The sequence below is a fragment of the Xenopus tropicalis genome, chromosome 1 (assembly GCF_000004195.4).
Source record: "Xenopus tropicalis strain Nigerian chromosome 1, UCB_Xtro_10.0, whole genome shotgun sequence".
Taxonomy (NCBI): domain Eukaryota; kingdom Metazoa; phylum Chordata; class Amphibia; order Anura; family Pipidae; genus Xenopus; species Xenopus tropicalis.
This window is the reverse complement of record NC_030677.2, coordinates 81,206,943-81,226,757: the sequence shown is the minus strand read 5'-3', so window position 1 is coordinate 81,226,757 and position 19,815 is coordinate 81,206,943. Positions and strand designations below refer to the sequence as shown.

General features: G+C 37.5%; 1 protein-coding gene across 7 annotated transcripts in view; it reads left to right on the top strand.

Annotated features, from left to right (window-relative positions):
* Positions 1–19,815, top strand: part of slc4a4 (solute carrier family 4 member 4) — a 137,368-nt gene that overhangs the window by 82,637 nt on the left and 34,916 nt on the right. For 4 of the 7 annotated variants that reach the window (XM_004919133.4, XM_031903304.1, XM_031903303.1 and 1 more), the window contains 4 exons: positions 1,810–1,989; positions 5,025–5,066; positions 8,514–8,609; positions 11,026–11,102. In XM_004919133.4, coding sequence (XP_004919190.2) covers positions 1,810–1,989; positions 5,025–5,066; positions 8,514–8,609; positions 11,026–11,102 — 395 coding nt within the window. The remainder of the gene's footprint in view (positions 1–1,809; positions 1,990–5,024; positions 5,067–8,513; positions 8,610–11,025; positions 11,103–19,815) is intronic. The other 3 variants (XM_004919135.4, XM_031903310.1, XM_002940576.5) reach the window with 2 other exon arrangements.

The following is a 19,815-nucleotide window of genomic DNA, read 5'->3' as shown; positions in this document are numbered from 1 at the left end:
GGGGGCCATATCTCCCAATATCTAAAGTGCGATCTAAACAATATGTTACAACACAAATGAAAACAGGTGCCCTCAGTGTATAGATATATGTGGTCGATAATTTTTTTGATTCAAGTATATGGCTACCAGTCCCAGGTTGAAATTTCCAGTTAGACAGTGCTGAAAACTGGAAGTTCCTTGAATCTAGTGCTACCAGTGCACCATTTACAAGCTGTGCCTAGAATACAAAGTTCCTGGAAAAACGTATGTCTAATGTGTATACCCAGTTGTATATGAAGAAAAAGGTATTCCAGTTGGCAAAAGATTCACAGTGGCACTGTGAATTATGTTGCACTTCAAGGTTAATACTTAGCTTGATGCGTGAGATGCTCCCACCTCAATGACCAGGAACCCTGTGTATTCAGAGCAGTTCAGCGCTGTATAATGTTTAGTATGATGTATAGACAATTTTCAATTAGTCTTCATTTCACTTTTTGTTCAGCAGCATTCCAGTTATAAATTTCAGCAGATATTTGGATGCATGGGTCCAAATTACCTTAGCAACCAGGGAGTGGCTTGAATGTAGAGACTGGTAAATGAATAGAAGAGGAGGGTCACTGACCCCAGAGCAACTGGGGTCAGTGACTCCCATTTAAAAGCTGCAAAGGGTTAGAAGAAGAAGAAAGCAAATAATTGAAAAATGATAAAAAATAAATAACGAAGACCAATTGAAAAGATGTATAGCCTTGGCCATTTTATAACATACTGAAAGTTAATTTAAAGGTGAACCATGCCTTTAAGGGTGAAGCATTAGCCTCTCCCCCCCCCCCTTGTTTCTCTCCTAAACCGCTCCCAGGGTGTGTCCCCTATGATCATTTTGTCGCAATATCAAATTTGTCAAGGGGTGCTAACAATGATCCCCCTAAACTTATAATTCAGCTTACCGGCTCAGACAATAATATAATTTGCAGGGTGAAATAGGAAATACCAAATGAATTTATTGGATTTAGGGATGCACAGAATCCATAATTTTTGAATTTGCCAAATACCAAATCCTCCACAAAAGTCTGAATGCTGAATCAGAAACCTCATTTCAATATTCAGAGTTAGGTAAATTAAACAATTGCTTTATCCGTGAACGAAAACTTGACATTCAGTTATCTAAACTGTAAAGTCTCATGATTAAGGGGGCTGTTCAACTTTGAGTTAACTTTTAGTATGACGTATAAAGGAATATTCGGAGAATTTGCAATTGGTCTTCATTTTTTTTATTTGTAGTGTTTTAGTTATTATTATTTTATACAGTTATTTGTTCAGCAACTCTGCAGTTTGAAGTTTAAGCAGCTATCTGGTTGCTAGGGTCCAAATTACTTTAGTGACCAGGGAGCATTTTGAATGAGAGGATGGTAAATGAATAGGTGAAGACCTGAATAGAAAAACAAGTTATAAAAAGCAATTATAAAAATAGAGCTTTTGCCTCACAGAGCAATCAATTTTTGGCTTCCGGTATCCGTGACCCCTATTTGAAAGCTGCAGTGAGTTAGATGAAAAAGGCAAATAGATGAAAAACTATAAGAAACAAATAATGAAGACCAAATGAAAAGTTGTTTAGAATAGGCAGTTCTATAACATACTAAAAGTTAACTTAAAGGTGAACCACTGAATTGAGTCAAAATTTTCTGAATCAGACTCCTACAAAAGGTTCTGGAATTAAATGCAAGCCTTATGTGAATAAAGATCCTAGAAAAACCCTCTCATAAATGTGAGCTTATTTATTATACTACCTACAGATTAACATAATGTTTCCTAACATTTACTTTTCATTCACAGAGAAAATACTTGACAACCAGATTGAGACGGGGCTGTTGAAGGCGGAATTGAAGGACAAAGTGACCTACACATTGCTCAGGAAGCACCGACACCAGACAAAGAAATCCAACCTGCGCTCCTTGGCTGATATAGGAAAAACTGTCTCCAGTGCAAGTAGGATGTTTACCAGTCCTGATAATGGTAATGTAGGGCCAGTCAATGAGATGTCTCCATCCTTCCATTCATCTTTTCCATTTGTAAAAGTAACATTACATTTCACTTTTACCTTCCATTATACCATTGCTATTGTTTAGCAGGTATTATACCCTCAGCGATTTATTATTCCCCATATCATACACTATGTTCCATATGATTTATGCTCCAGAGTTCCAGAAGAAATGCTGTTATTTTTTTGTAAAAGTCATGAATATGGCTACTCAGTATGTTAAAGGAGAAGGAAAGTCATTTTGGCATTTTACTGCCAATAGATTTGCCACATTCGTGCCACCTAGAACAGTGTATTTATTCTGCAGAAACCATTACCATACCTGAGTAAACAGCTTTAGGAGCTTTCTCCCTCTGCTTAAGATAGCAGCTGCCATTTTAAGTAGTTTCCTGACTGCAGCTTTAGCCTATAGCTGAGATCACACATTCCTAAGGGAGGGGGGAGGGAGTTCTTAGCATCCCCCTAGTGGGAGGGGGGGGGGGCAGGAGAGAGGAGAGCGCTGCGCAGACTCTGGCCACCGGAATTAAGGATGTTTCTGAGAGAGGAAGTCAGACACTGGAACATCATGTTTACAAAAAAAGAGACAAGAAATCCTGTGTTTCTTTTGACAGAGAACTCAGTGCAGCATTACTGTAAGTGCTTATGGCTGTATTTACATAGACCTTTCTGATAAAGCTTAGTTTTTAATTTTCCTTCTCCTTTGATCAGCAGCTCAGTAGCTATGTCCTCTAGTACAACTAAAAATGTAAGAATTTGTTCATTCTTGTCAAGCAACATTTTGAGAGAAATTTAAAACAAAACATTTTTTTTCTAATTGTTTGTTTCAAACTCCCTTTTGAGGTACAACATTTGTCCAGGGTGAAGACAGCCCCAGATTTCAGTTTGAGGTGGCCAGAGGCCACCCCATTCCTCTGCCCCCCCCCCCCATCCTTACTGGATCGCCCGCATACGTATCCTTCTCAGTCAGGTACAGAGGACTGGGGACAGGACGTGCCAAAGTTTTTTTGCGTGTCCCATCCCCAGTTCTCCATATCTGAACACCTTTACCTTGTGGCTGGACAGCATGCTGCCCCAAAATCTATGCCGCCCTTGGCCTCGCCACAAATCCAGGCCTGGGTGAAAACACACAGCTACCAGTAGCAACTACTTGATGTGGCAACTAAAATAGACAATGCTGATCACTTACTGATAATTGTCTCTACATGTGTTTTAGCAGAGGCAAATCTCAGCATTGTCTATGGCAGGGTATTTTCTGGAGTTTAGTATCTGTGAAAAAATAGCTGCTACTAGTTGCTCAGAGTGTCTTCACCCTAAGGGGCTGATTTACTTACCCACGAACGGGTCGAATGGAGTCCGATTGCGTTTTTTTCGTAATGATCGGTATTTTGCGATTTTTTCGTATGTTTTGCGATTTTTTCGGATTCTTTACGAATTTTTCGTTACCAATATGATTTTTGCGTAAAAACGCGAGTTTTCGTATCCATTACGAAAGTTGCGTAAAAAGTTGCGCATTTTTCGTAGCGTTAAAACTTACGCGAAAAGTTGCGCATTTTTCGCGTAAGTTTTAACGCTACGAAAAATGCGCAACTTTTTACGCAACTTTCGTAATGGATACGAAAAACTCGCGTTTTTACGCAAAAATCGTATTGGTAACGAAAAATTCGTAAAGAATCCGAAAAAATCGCAAAACATACGAAAAAGTCGCAAAATGTTAGTTTTCAAGTTGGAACTTTTCCAATTCGGGTCGGATTCGTGGGTTAGTAAATCAGCCCCTAAGTGTTCAACCCCAAATCTAACCTTAATTAACCTAAAAGATAGTCTAAGATTACAAAAAGGCAATCTCTTCACAGTTATCCTTCTAGCTGTGACCCAACCTTGTTCTGGACCACCCTCAGAGGCCAGCCCCACAGTTTGGGATCAACTAACATAGGTTGTAGTACACTAGATGCACATGTCTTTGTGAAAGCCAAAATGACTTAATCAAGCCAGTTAGTGCCACACAGGCAGATTCTTGGCCTACAGATAAGCCTGCACCCAAAAGCATTTTTTCAGTCCAGGTTCAGGGTGACACAGCATATTTCAGGCCAAATCTGCTGACTCGAGCAGTGTCCAGCCATGCTTGCAGGTGCAGGCACTTGCATTGTCTAGCCGTGCTTACAGGTGCAGGAACTTGCAGATTTTTCAAGTGTAGGGCTGGATACTTAGCCTGCGTTTACCCACAAATCAAGAGTTCACCTCTTGTGGCACTAGCCTTATGTACCAATGTGCCAATCCCCTACCTGTATGCACAATAATATCTTATTTTAATTTTCTTTAGTCAAATTATCATTAAGGAACAGCAGATATATTTTTTTTCTATATGCTATAAAGTATATTAACGTAGATTTCGATATTTTTACTATTTAGGTCAGGGATATACAGCTTATTTTTGGACTATAGTTCCCACAACCTTATTCGCAGCTGAAAGCTTCAACACCTTCTGGTTGGCTGTAGGCTAGAAACCCTTATTTAAATCGATACTGATATGGTTTTAATACAGACCTTTTGTATTTAAATGTCAGATGTGTAAAGTTTGGTATTTTATTTTCTGTCATAAAAGAGGTCCAGATATGTTTCATATAACTGTAAATTTAAGATTTTTGCTGTTTGACGCCAGAAGGAAACAGAGACAGTCACACAAGCACTTAAATACATAAAAACTCTCCTGTACAAAATGTGACCAAAAGTGTTCGAAACTAAAGTAAATCTTAAAATCTTACGCAGTGTTGCATATTTTAAAGCACATGTAAACTTTGTTTTTATTCCATATTTTAATAATAGTATCCCTTTAAGTAATTGTTTTCTAAACTTGGGAACCTTGGGTTCTTTATATTTGGCTCTGTATATTTAATTCCACAAACACAATGTTATCCTATCATTACCATTTATTCATCTCAAAGTCTTAGCCAAAAAATAAACCCATATCTCTTTATACTTTATCCTCGATAATCATGTAATATGACCCACACAGGAGTGAGAGAGGAGGGCCTGGTGAAAAACTCATTCCTTTCAGGTGAATAGCATGAAACTTGCAGTTTTTTTGCAATTTGTATGCTTATGGCAAAGGATGCTGTAGCCATTTTGCTATGCTTTGCATGCTGCTGTGCAGTGTAAGGGTTAATTGAGATCCTTTATTACATACCATTTGTTGTATATATATATATATATATGTTTGTGCATATGCTGGTGAATTCTTTTTGTAACAGAGAAATTGAATATTTTGTATATTATTAGTTTTGTATTAATTTTGTGCAGGAGAGATATTTTTTTCCACAAAACATATTGAATGCTTGAATTCCAAGAAATAAGGTATTCTTTCAATATTTATCTTATGAATACCTATATGCATACTACGTGTGCACAGGACACTCAGAGCAATATAAATCCTCTCTTCACCACAACAGATTTGAAAAATTCTGGCTTGGGGGCAAGTTTTGGAAGCACAGAGACACAATTTTACTCTAAGCAGAGCCTCCTGCAGGCTAACAGTTCACATGGGGCTAATAGCCAATCACAGTTCTTATTTGGCATCCCAAAGAACTTTTTCATGCTTGTGTGACTCACCAACATTTTTTATATCTGCGTGTGGCTCATGAGTAAAAAAGGTTGGGGACCACTGCCTTAGCAAGACAAAAAGGTGAAAAAAAAACCCAGCCAGATGGCAACCCTATGCCCACATAGTAAAGCTGCATTAATTATTCAATAAAGAATTCACCTTATCCAGCCACTGTGTCAAAGATGTTTGTGGTAATTTTTTGTGATAAGAGATGTCCAATTATCAGCCTTCCAGCTCTTTCCGACTTCCAAACATTGGTCATGGGTTTGACATCTCTGACTTATGGGCTATATTTATCAATGCAAAAGTAGAATTTCCTGGGAACGGCTAATTTCCCCAGGACAGTATTTTCAGTATTTTATGGACCAATAATGATCACTCCTTCATAAATATGGCCATAAGGGTTGTGTATCACTGTATATATATTTGATCTCACATGAACTGACATGGATATTGCTTTTATTCATACAGGAGGATTACTAAATACTTATAATTATAAATAATAATAAGTAATAATAAAGAGTAGAAAATATACCACCAAATAACCTGCACCACTTGGTGGGCTATACATTTTACAGTATATTATGAAATTTTTCTTTCCTCCTGCATAATGTAAAGTACAGCCACATGGCTGTTTAATGGAAATGTGTATTTATGATTTACAGTTAGCTGTTAGGCCTAGCCTGCAGCCCTCCAACTTTAAATATACGGGATTATAAGCAAAACAGAAGGACACCCAAAATAGCAGGACATGTAATGAGATGCAACTAGAAATGGTTTTACAAAATGTTCTGCAACATTTGTATGCTATTTTAACAAGATTATTAAAATATAATTTATACGTTTGGTTTGCAATGGTTGGCTAAGTTTATAAATTGAACAATTGCTAATCAGATTTATTATAGTCTCACTCATCTAACTACTGAAATAGCAAAACAATTGCTAAAACATTTGAAACCCATACATTATGTTAATGATTTAGAAATAACATCACATGGAACTATTTATCTGAAATACTTACATGAGCATTAATGATTGTGCTGCAGTCACTGAATTTGTTTTCATTTAAAAATGGCATAAATAATGCTGCATGGGCCCTCATGCTAAGCAATCCTGCCCACTATAATGACCATGTGACAGAATAATCCTGCATATTAATAAAATAGAACACTATTTGTAATATCTTTGTCTTTGGTTTTATATATATATATATATATATATATATATATATATATATATATGATAAAAATATATTGTAATGCATCTTTGATACATCTTTCATATGGTGGCAAATTCTATAGGGCTTTGTTGTTTATATCTGTGTTTTACTGTATTTTTTTAAGATACGTGAAGTGCAGTTGGGAATTTATTGTGCAAATGAATGCGCTTTGTTTAACTTTCATCAAGACCATTATGGTCATATTACTATGGTCTTACAACAATAATCCTCCGCTAGATGCTTTTGACAAGACCAGAGAGAGGTAATTTCTCCTGGTTCATCATATCTCTCTCTCTCTATATATGTATACCCTGTATACACACACTGGGTCTACCCATCAACAGATACAATTACCCAACAGATACATTTTGGCAAATACAACGGCAAGCCCATACTTAAGGGGTTTAAACAGTACACATGCATTATGTAATCACATTCCTTTTCACATAACCAATTATGAAAGCTCTGTTAAAATGTTGAAACTGTATTTTACATTTTATCATCTATTAAAATGTTAAAAAAGAGTTCCCCTAATTCTTTTGAAAATGCCCACAAAATCCATGGCAGCATGTTCCTTTGCATTCATTTATTTGCAAACATTATTTGCTTGTTGTGCTTTTGTTGGTGTTACTATGTTATTTTTCTCCTTGCAACACAAACATGCAGTTCTATTTATAATACAAATTCCTCTGGTAAAATTATAAAATCCTGTTGTTTGTGCTTTGAAACTACAGGTTTATTTGTCGGCAGTGCCAAACCAACACATTTACAGTAATATGTTGCAGTTTTATTCCATATGCCTATTTACAATCTGGGTGTACCTTCCATTAATATTTAACTTTAATAAAATGCTCCCTTACATGTTATATATACATTTTAACATAAGTAATAGCTGCAAAATTACTTCATTAATTTGGGGGCAATTTTAAGTTTTCATTCAGAGTACAGCTTTCTCTGGGGTGCAATGCTGGCATCTTGTTCTTGTGTCCCTGGCACTCTAGCATTTGTGGCCCAAGTAAAAGAAAACATTTGCCCAAGTGCATAAACTTATAGCAAACAATGAGGTTTGCTTTCAAACAAGTAACCAATAAATGCTACCCTATTATAAGCTGCTATAGTTATCTAAACGTATAGCAAACAGCATGTTTTGTTACAAAACCCTTAAGGGCTCTGGCACACAGGGAGATCTCCCTTGTCACGAGTGGCTAATCTCCCCGAACTACCATCCCACCGGCGAAAATGTAAGTTGCCGGTGGGATGGTACACGCTGCGCAGGCGATTTTGGCAAATCGCCGAAATTGCCTCGCGAGGCATCTTCGGCGATTTGCCGAAATTGCCGAAACAGCCCCTTCTTTTTCTAGTTTGGAACTTGGATTGCTACATTTTTCATGGATTCCATGTGTTTCTTCCAGCTGTTTATGCCCCAGTGGAAAGAAACAATGCACAATGTTAGCTCTACAATCTATAATGTACATTTTTGCACTCCTTTGCGCTATGCTGGCATGGTATAGTAATGATTTAGCATAATAGATTATATTCTGTGATGCATTTTTGCTATAAATTCCTTTTCTTTTTCTGCTTCTGTTAAAAGCTTTTAGTTGTCTTTGTTTTTTTTCTTATCTTTTCCTTTTAATCTTCCTACTGCTGCTCTTGCATCCTACACCGCTTTCTGCCTCTGGCTCTAGCCCGCAGTCCTCTAGAGACTTCTGTGCCCTGTCTAGCAACCCGCATGTCGGATGATGATCTCCGAGTGCGGCGCAGCCCCAGCATGGGATTGCTCAGTAAGTGTTGGAGAATTGGGGCATGGGAAAGTATGCAAAAGAGAAGGGGTTATTATCTATGACAGATGAGGAGGTATGCAGAGGTATACAAAGGTCCTCTTTGCCCTGAATAATAATTTTGCAAACGTTATTGTGTACTCTAAAACACTAAGTTATGATTAAAGTGCAAGCACAAAGTAGGGTATTCTCAGGTACTTGCATCTATACAGACTTGCATTGTTGTGAGAAGGTGATCTAGCATGTTTCAAGTGCACTCCTTTAGTGTACAGCAGTACACTAAACCATGGGTAAAAAGTGGTATCTGCCTCTTATAGCCACAAGTGTGAGGCCATGTACCTTAACCCTGTGAGTGTTTTAATGAATATAAATGGGGATTAATTTAATTTTCCATTGCAAGATAAACCTCACATATACATACATAATCCTAGTTATTTTCTGATCTTAAAGGGTTAGGGTCATGCACCAGAGACAAAATAGTACAGAACAAATCTTTTCATGTACTTAAAGAGGCAACTGAAAGAAAGGTAGCCCATAGGTGTGTAGGTATGGGACCTATTATTGAGAATGTATAGCTGAGGATATTCTAAAGCATAAGAGGTGGAGCTGAAATGAAAGTGGCCCAGTAAATACAATTTACTCAGCTGCCTGGCTGGATTTTTTTTTCTAGAAAATAGTGTATTTCTGGTTCATTACTGCTGACTTATTATTTATCAAGAAAGCATTGTTTTCTGTTTAATGCAGAGGAGTTTGTCTGTACACAGACAAGAGTTTCAGGATATAAAAGGACTTGCTGGGGGGGGTTCACTTCATATCAGAGTTTCCAGTGGTGATTTTATTTGACAGGGTCCTAAATATGTGCCAGTGTGTAGTCTGGGGCTCTATATACAACTGCTTTAATGGGTTCCCAGTAACATTCTCTTGCTACTGTCCATTGTTATCACAGTAAACATGAAAAGTAATACAAAGTAATTGCATTAGCATGTATTTCCAGAACAGTGTTTAGTGCAAATTTATTTAGGAGAGCTGTGACAGGATATGTGGAAATGATATCATAGAAATAATAGGAAAGGGATAATTGCTACTGAAAGGCAATCTTTTAACTCAATTTCATAAAGATGACTGCTATGCTTTCACTTGGTGCCTCCAGACCGCTATTTAGGAACGTGACACCTAGAAGCTGTAAAGTAAAGCTTGGATTTGATATAAAAGGCTAAGGGTCTGATTCATCAAAGTACGAGTTCAAATCCCGAATTGGGTAAAATTTGGATTAGATACGATAATTTCTGATGATCGCAAATATCACGAAAATGCTTACAAAAAATCATATTGGTCACGATAATATTGTATTGGCGATCCGAAAGTCACAAAATTTTCGTATCCAAACGATTGTAAACGGCGGGAAAACCTTTCTGACTTTGATCCTTCTGTGCATGATTTTGGAAGCCTTAGTCATAGGACTCAATAGCACTCTGCAGCTCCAATCTGGCCCAAGGAAAGTCACGATACCGAAGCTTGAATGAATCCAAAACTTTCGTACTCGGTGCGGCAATACAATTTTGTGGCAAAGTACGAAAGTCGTGCAAAGTACGAAAAAGTTGCGCAAATATACGAAAAAGTACAAACAAATAGGATTTTTTTGTATTTTGTACCCCTCAGTGTGTACATAAACAGATACCTGTAGCTAAATCTGGCAATATATAGTCTGATAAAGGCTGCAGACTTGATGTGGTCCTCTCCCGACAGGTACCATGTATGGCAACTTGATTTTCCCACCCTACAACTTTTGAAGATGTTCTGTTTTTGCTAGTATACTATATGTATATATAAACCTTCTTTAGCACAAATGCTGCTGTCCTACAACTCCTGGCTTGACATTGGTAAAGGCATAGTTTTATTTTTTTTTTATAATAAGCTTTTATTCCACTGCCCCCCCCCGTTTTGAATTTCAGCAGCTGTTTGGTTGCTAGGGTTCAATTTACTCTAGCAACCAGGCAGGGGTCTGAATGGGAGACTGGAAAATGAATGGAAGAGAGAGCCCTCATCTGAAAGCGTGAAAGAGTCAGAAGTGGAAACTATAACAATGGAAAAAACAAAGGAAAAGCTGATAGTAATAGGGTATTCTATAAGATGCTAAACTTAAACTTATAACTTCGCCTTAAGTGTTAAGGCATGCTGAGCTCTATTATCCAAAAATATATTACTCACATTTTTACCAAAAAACATGACTGCCTTGACTACATTTTCTAACCTATATCGGTTTAAACTATATACATGAGCAAGTATATATAATGACTTGTGAAGCTATATATATCTTGGAATGGGACCCAGCATACAAAGCTAAGAAAGTATTACCTTTAGGGCATTTTAATCAAATGTTTCACTATTAAAGCTTAACATATGTGTTGTGATTTTGTAGGCAGTCCAACAATGTCCCCAAGAAATTTGACATCTTCCAGCCTGAATGATATTTCCGACAAGCCTGACAAAGACCAGGTGAGTGCATATTTTGGTACTGCTTAGACAACCACAATAATGGTTATCTTTTCAGAATCCCTGTTCATGTTTCCTACTGGAACTAAAATTTTTTTTTCAAACTGGTTAGTCTAAATTATTAACCCTGACAATTCATACTACTGATTATGCAGAACAATACATACAATGTTCTGACTGTGAAACTGTAGAGTTCAAATTCTAAAATGGAGCAGAAATGTTATCTTGAAGGGAAAACACATGAGTGTTCCAATTTTTTGCTAAGGCCAGTCACATTCCAAGTCATTGTTGCTGCTGAGAAAGGGGTCAACATTGAGCCTTTGCTGAAGGAGAACTAAACCCTAAAAAAAATATGGCTAGAAATGCCATATTTTATATAATAAACTGACTGGACTGGCTTAAAGTTTCAGCATCTCTATAGTAGTAATGATATAGGTCAGGGCTGTGCAACTGGCAGCCTGCCGCCCCCCTCTGTGTGGCCCCCCACTTGTCTGGCTGTTGTGACTGCTTACTTTTGTGTAAGCTTTAAATGGTAAATTAACTGTCCCCCTGCATTGTTCACACCTTAGATTCAGGCTGTAAGCACCCACATTGTTTACCTGTTGACACCTCACACAGACTGTAAGAGCAGGGCCAGCATTATGTCACTGTTTGCACACACAGGCAGCAGGAAGAGTATGGCACACACAGGCAGCAGGAAGAGTATGGCACACACAGGCAGCATAGGGCAGGCAGAGTATGGAAGGCAGCATAGGACAGGTAGAGTATGGCACATACAGTATTCTGCCTTCCCTATGCTACCTGTGTGTGCCATACCAGCGTTGGACTGGAACCCCAGGGGCCCACCAGAAAACCTTAGACCATGGGCCCACTCTCCAAAATATTGTTCCCCCTTTCCTCACTCAAAATCGTTATTCTCCTATTATTTTTATTTACATGCTAGCATCTATTTTTCCTATTTGTTCCCATTCTGAAATAGGGAATGACCATGAAGTAGGCCAAATAGTTAGGAGCAGGAGGGCCCACTGACACCTGGGCCCACCAGGAGTTTTCCTGGTATCCTGGTGGGCCAGTCCGACACTGTGCCTTCCCTATGCTGCCTGTGTGTGCCATACTCTGCCTGCCCTATGATGCCTGTGGGAGGTGAACCTGGCAGGGGTTTGTGCTGTGCCATCCACAGGGGAGGAGGAGGCGTATGGATTTAAGGGTGTGTCTTAATATGACATAATATAATTCTTTCACATATGAATGATGGGGGTGCACTCCCACCATTAATGTGGGTGTGTTCTTAAAAACGCTTGTGATAACATGGGTGTGGTTTAAAGTGGGTGCAGTTTAAAAAAGGAAGTGGTCAAAACTGGCTTCCATTATTGGCTGTCCACCATGTAGGCCAGAAAAATTCCATCCCTTGGTATCGCAGAAGTTGGACAGCCCTGATATAGGTCTTTACAGTTGTCACAGTAGCCCCCCATCTTGAATTCTGTCCCCCATCCCCCGGAACATTAATACTCTATTTATGCAGTATATTTTGAGTCAGTCCCTAAGCTCAGTAACTGACAGCAGAACAGAGCATGTGTAGGGAACCAGCAGAAAAGCAGATGCGGAGTTACTGGGCATCTGTGGAGGCACAGATCTCCCTGCTAAAAGGCTGTGGTTGCCTTGGGCTGGTACAGAAGCCCAAAACATAATGTACAACATTTCTGCCCTACTTCTTTAGTTAGGCTTTAATTCTCCTTTAAAATGGGAAATGGATTGTGACCAAAATGTATCAATTGTACATTCTTAGCACTTGCCCCTGAGACAAAATATACACACAAAATACACACACACATAACAGAGACACAGTACCACATTTGTACGGAAGCCTGGTTTATTTTCTAGTCATAGGTTTTCTACCTTGATCTGGTTAAGTAAACAACAAAAACTACATAAAATATTGGCTGAACATAAATAACTTGTGTCATTTACTAACGGCAATAACTGCACGAGGCCTGTAGTTTATATTAAACACATAGTTTCATTTAGCACCTAAATTTGGCAGGGTTAAAGCTTTATCTTCTCTGTTTTTAAGAAAGTCCAGTGCCCATTTACAGGTGACTTTTATTGGTGTACTACAACTCCCATACTCCCTAATAATATGGTCTATTGAAGACTGGAGACATAACATGCCATTTGTAATATAGTGCTATCTGCTTTATGTACACAGTTTTCTTAGCATGTATCAATCAGAAGTTAATTTATTGTATGTGTATAATAATCTTCATTAAATATGCAGTTTCCATAACAGTGGGTTAGGATGGTACATATCTTGATGCTGCTGGAACTTTGCAAGGATTGACCATAAATAGAGAATATTTCCCTGCTTTGATCTGTTTTTTTAATATCCCACTAAATGCCACATATATAAATAGCTTAGGGCTGTATGGGGCCATGATGAAGGTTTCTGTGAGGTGCAGGTGCGATTAGGGGGTAAGAGATTTCACCTTCAGAGAGAAAGAAGCAGCTGTTGATTGACTGCTTTCTGTAATCCGATTATAAATACTAAGCAACATAGGCCTGCTCTGCAGCAATAGTCAGAGGGAAGAGCTGGTATAATCAAATGGAATTATAAGTAGGCCAATAAGTGGGAATTGCTGCTGAGACAAAAAGGGCATTTCTGGTACAACATCATTAATGGCAGGATGCAGAGAAATAATTCAGTACATCATTAAAACTACAGAAGAAATACTGCATTGTTGTTATTGAGCAGAATTACAAATAATGTGCATACAGCAGCATTGTGTATATCTGTATATCAAGGGGCAGAGAACTAACTATCAAACTGCAGAGGGGATTTCCAGTTATTCCGAGTTATTACCACTTTCTTGGCAGTAAAGTGCTTAATGAATTAACACATTTATTAATGCATTTACCCTGGAAAAAGCATGCTCATGAATTAACAAAGGGGGGGGGGGGGGATTATTTAGGGGGGGTGGAATTAACAGAATGAATTATACAGTTATACCCAGAGATGCCATAATTGATGCATTTCAGTGCTGCTTTGTACAAGGACATGGTGATATTTTGCCCCATTGCAAAATCCATAGTAACAATTAGCATGACTTCTTCAGCTTATGTAGACTATTTAATGCAAATGTTTCATATATTTCTGTGAGTTACAGGACAAAAAATATTGCACCCTATTTAATACAGTTAAAGGCAGGCAGTAGGGGTCATTTATGGATGCAACTGCAGTTGCGGTCATGCAAACAATATTATAAATATCCTAGCTTTTAACTGTTAAGGCCAACAAATAGCTTGCTTGAATTGTTATATGCAGTAAAGATACATGAAAACAAGTATTCAGTTTGCTGCAATACAAATGATTATGCCAAACTCAAAACATATACAAATCCTGGGATTCAGTTTTGGGTCTAGGGTTTTGGTACATCCCTAGAGATCACAAGTCCTGCATGAAAAACCAAAGCCTCTGCTTCTTTAAATGTATATATTTTATACAAAGTTATATACTCAGTCTTAACTATTAATCAAAAAAACTTTAATTTTGGCCTATACTGAATAAACCAAACATAAGGGTGCTTTTATGTTATTCAGTATTCCCAGTGCACCTATGGCTATATTATATTATATACACACCCGTACCCTAGGAAATTAAGTGACATATGTCCTTACATATTATTTCATGCTACTTTCCTTGCAAATAAATAATACATGCTGCAATTAGTGCTTCTTTTTGACACAGCCTACACCTAGGCATTAGCGGAGTTATTTAAGATTAATCTGTTGTTTAAAGAGCATTGCTTTATTTTAACAATGTTATTGTTTCAAGAAAAAATTGCAAATAACACTTTGAGTTCTCAGAATGAGCCCATTACTTTAGCTCTTTTGTCTCCAATTCATAATTTGACTGTTCTTAACCAGCTCCCCTGCAAACAGTGTCACTGTAATTCTCCACATTAATATCATTGCCCTGCTGACATCAGCCATTCTTTGTACCACTTAGTTCTCTATTAGGCACAGCTAGTCATATCTGAGCATTTGCAAAGCCAAGTGGGTTGGCTGTAATTTATACAATGGTGTTTGCACTCCAGAGACTTCATTTGTGTTTTTCTTTAGTGCATTTTGTGCATGTTTAATGGTAGTGTATGATTTAGAAGAAAAAGTGTGCCCTACAGTTGCTAATGCAAGCATAAAACTCTGTGCATTAGTTTCCAACTATACTGGCCTATAAAGCATTACTATGAAGTGCCACTGATAAACATACAGTTTATGCCCCTGTGAGTGAACTATAAAACTCAAGTCAAGTAGAACTGCTGTAATATATCATAACCCAGCAGGCAATTAGTTTTTCAATTTGAACATCTGCCTTTTCTGCATACTCAACTATCCTACACTATACTACAATCTCACTTTATAGTAACACCAAATATGATGACGATAATAATAATATCTGTAGTATTCTCTGTAAAGATCTCCAGATGTAGTAGATTGTGTAGGAGTTTTTCCATATGGATTTTAATGGCTTTAGCAAATTCATGCCTGAGACATACTGACTGCAATGTGTTGAAAAATGAGATCTGTTCAAATAGAACTGTATGGCAATATCACTATTTATGGCTTTTCTAATTTTAGAGAAGGTAATTGATGCAATTAGGTTTTTATTGACCCACTTTAATTTACTTCAATAAAACTGATATGTGAGCTTATTATTATAATGCTGATATCAGCAAGCAATTACAGTAAGAAGAAAGATACAGCTGCAGGAACCCTAGTTTATACAGATAAAATACATTATCATTATTACTATTATGACATATTTAGAAAGAACCAATATATTCTGCAGTGCTAGAAAAAATAGATGCGTGTAAATATCAAATACTGACCACTTCTCTCCTGACAGTTATTTAAAGGGGATCTAAACCCTAAGGGGTATATTTATCATGCTGTGTAAAAAGTGGAGTGAAGCATGACCAGTGATGTTGCCCAGGGCAACCAATCAGCAATTAGATTTCAACAGTTAGAAAACCAAAGCAAAGTATCTGATTGGCTGCTATAAGCAACATCACCAATAATGTTTTACACCACTTTTTACACAGCATGATAAATATACCTCAAGTATGTGTTCTACTGCACCATCTAGTTCTCTAAAGTAGATTAGCTAAAATGCAAGTGTACAGTAACCAATTAAAGTGCTGCTTACCAGCATTATGTCAGCTGTTATCTTACATATTTAGATTATTTTGTAGTATTAGTCTTATTAAATTACACTGTCAGCGGCAGTGGAAAGGTGGAGAAAAAATTTATAAAACAATATTGCTGTGAGAACACAACTCCTCTGGTGCTGAAGTACATCTCCCAGCATGCTTTAACCCATGAATATGTTGTGCATTTGTGGTTAAGCAGTAGTGTTTATATTATTATTTAATATATTTAATATTTTAGCACAGACTTGTCCACAGACTTGTTAAATTACTATATAGGCTCTACTATAATAACTGGATAATCACGTGATCAATTGTTCGGTGTTTACTGTAATGGGTCTATTACTATTATAGTTTGCACCAAAAAGAATCTGTTTAAGTGTCCCCCAGACATTTGCATACATGCATTTCAACAAAAATGCCAAGCATACAAAAGGATATATATTCGATTACCTAGATGCCGTGTGCAATTTCAAGAGAAATCGCCATGTTTTTCTCCCACAATGTAATATTTTTTCCAGAATTTTTGCATTGCTGTGTCCATTGGTTTTAAGTGCAACTGACTTTGGAATAAAGTGCAAGTTGCCCACTGAGCTTGTGGATGTAAATGAGCCCTAATACATTTAAGAAGCCAGTGGAACTGTTTCAAGAAATGCCAACTGACCTTTAAAATTAAAGAGACATTTGTGACTAATTAGTAATTAGAGCTGTGGATATGGGTTGTTAAAAGACTGTAAATCTTCATTTTTTTGTTGGTAAAGTCACTAAGGGCTCTGGCACACGGGGAGATTAGTCGCCTGCAACAAAACTCCCTGTTCGTAGGCGACTAATCTCCCCGGATTGCCATCCCACCGGCAAAAATGTAAATCACCGGTGGGATGGCATACGCGGCGGCGCGACTTAAGTGAAATTGCGCAAGTTGCCTCGAGAGGCCGCGTATGCCATCCCACCGGCGTTTTACATTTTCACCAGTGGGATGGCATTTCGGGGAGATTAGGCGCCCGAGACACAGGAGATTTGCCGAGGGCGACTAATCTCCCCGTGTGCCAGAGCCCTAAAGAAGGCATTAGATAAAACATACTTTAAAGAGAACAAAAGATTAATCAAAGAAGTAGGCTAAAAATGTTGTACATTATGTTTTGGGCTTCTGTACCAGCCCAAGGCAACCACAGCCCTTTAGCAGGGAAGATCTGTGCCTTCAAAGATCCCCCAGTAACTCCCAATCTTCTTTTCCACTGATTTACAACACATGATGCAAAATATACTGTATATATAGAATATAAATGTAACAGTATAAGGCTGATTAGTAATTTATTCAGATTCATATTACGGAATCAGTGCAATTAGCATCATAATTTAATAATTAGTCCTGTAGCATCAGGTTATATTACAGGCCAGCCTCATCTTCTGCTTGATAATTTGTGGCGACCCCTAAGCTGAGCTGCTCAGAGCACACTGAGCATGTAAGTATTGCAGACAGTTTCCAAGATGGGGAACTCCTGTGACAACTGTAAAGAGCTTTATCAGTGCTACTATAGAAATGCTGAATGTTTGACTAGTGCAGTCACTTTAGTATATAACCAAAAGAAAGAAAGATTGCCAGCGCTTAGTTTGCCTTTAGTATATAAAATATGATATTTCTAGCCATTTTCATTTTTTAGGCTTTAGTTCTCCTTTAAGACATTTGCAGTTAACACTATAACTCCTGTCTTTATTAAGACAGGAAATAACCTCAAGGCCTATTTTGCTATATGAGTAATTTTTTTTTAGCCTTTTGAATTATAAATAAGGTGTAAGACCAGACAGACAGGTGTTTTGCCCTGGGAACACCTCTTGATATGCCAACAGGCCTAGTGTAGTTGTCACATTTTCTGGAAAATGTGTCAGCTCAGTGTTCTCAGCTTTCTTCCCTATTAATAACATTGTCATCAAAGATAAATGCTGATTGGTCTAGTAAGGCACCATTCATAAAAGTTCTGTAATAATCCATCCTACTGTGCCAAAAAAAAATTCTTTGCTTATAAATGCCCCCAAGCTTGTCTAGCCCTTCTTGTTTTCAGAAATATTTTGCAAACATGTAAGTTATGCGTGTTTTGAGGGCAGATGCTTTCAATATCTTCTTATTCTTTGGCTTTGTTCAAAGACAATACATTGTTTTCAGCACCACTCTATTATGCACAGAGTGCAGTAAGAAAAAGAACAAATTAATAAATACATTTGACACTTGTGTTGCTGGCTGTAAACATAATTGAGCTAATCATTTGCGGTGGAGCACATCTTTTACAGCTGACTAGAAGAGTGTAATATTCTCAGCTGTAATATCCAGTTGGACTGCAGTTTATCTGTTAAACCTCCTCTTTTTTCCATATTTGCATTGTTGGGCAATTAATGTAAAACTGAGCAGATCTGTTCATGCTTCTTTTAAAGGTCTATATATATTAATAATATAAACTGTAGAACACATTGACCCTACATTAAACAGAGGTTTTTTTTTTAAGCTTAGGCACTAAGTTTGCCCAGGAGCAGTAACCCGTAGCAAAAGATGTTTGCTTTTAAAGATGGCCAGAAAATGCTACCTGCTGATTGGTTGCTATGGGTAACTGCTCCTGGGTAAACCTAGTGCCATTTATTACATAACCCCCTTCCTCTTTTAAAGCATAACAGTCTGACTGCCTTGGACAAGCTATAGTACAAAGATGAATAAACACATTGTACTGAAACACTCATAGCATGACTGGAGTAGGAACTAAATGTCACATCTAACATGAAAATAATAGAAGGATATGTTTTGTATGTATGTATATCTTTATAAAGCGCTACTTATGTACGCAGAGCTGTACAGTAGAATACATTAATACAAACAGGGGGTTATTAAGATAATAATAGATAAATACAAAGTATAACAAGTTAAGAGTCAGTCTTTTGGGCAGAAATGTGCTAATTCATTATTTAGTCATAATAGTACAAGGGCAGTTTTATTCTAATCCTTTCTGAGCACCCCTCCCAAATAAACATGTTTCCATATGTGTGCATTTGTATGGTATTTTTATATCTTGGACTTTTACAAAGTTCATACTAGGGAACTGGGTAGGTTATTGGCACGTTTAATGGTGCGTTGTACAAGTCATCCGCAAGACAAAAAGCACTTAACAGATATTTCTTTATGAAGTGAGCTCAAACTCTTCTCAGTGTGGAATATTTCTGATGGCATCAAAATATGCTTTTGAGTTAAAACACAAGGTCATACATTTACTTCACTATCAGAAACAATTTTATATTTATGTATTCTCAAGTCTATTGTTCAGAACCTTGTTGCTGTCTGTTTATGTTCAGACCACTCCTGTCTACTGAAAAAAAATCCCATTTACTAAGCATGAAGCAAGTTAGGCACATACTGAGTTGTTTTTGAGCATATAACAAGAAACATTTTAGTGGTAGATAAATAGCAAGGTATACATAAGAAATAAGATTTATAAGAAATATTGTACCCATTTAAGACAAAAAAGGTCACACTG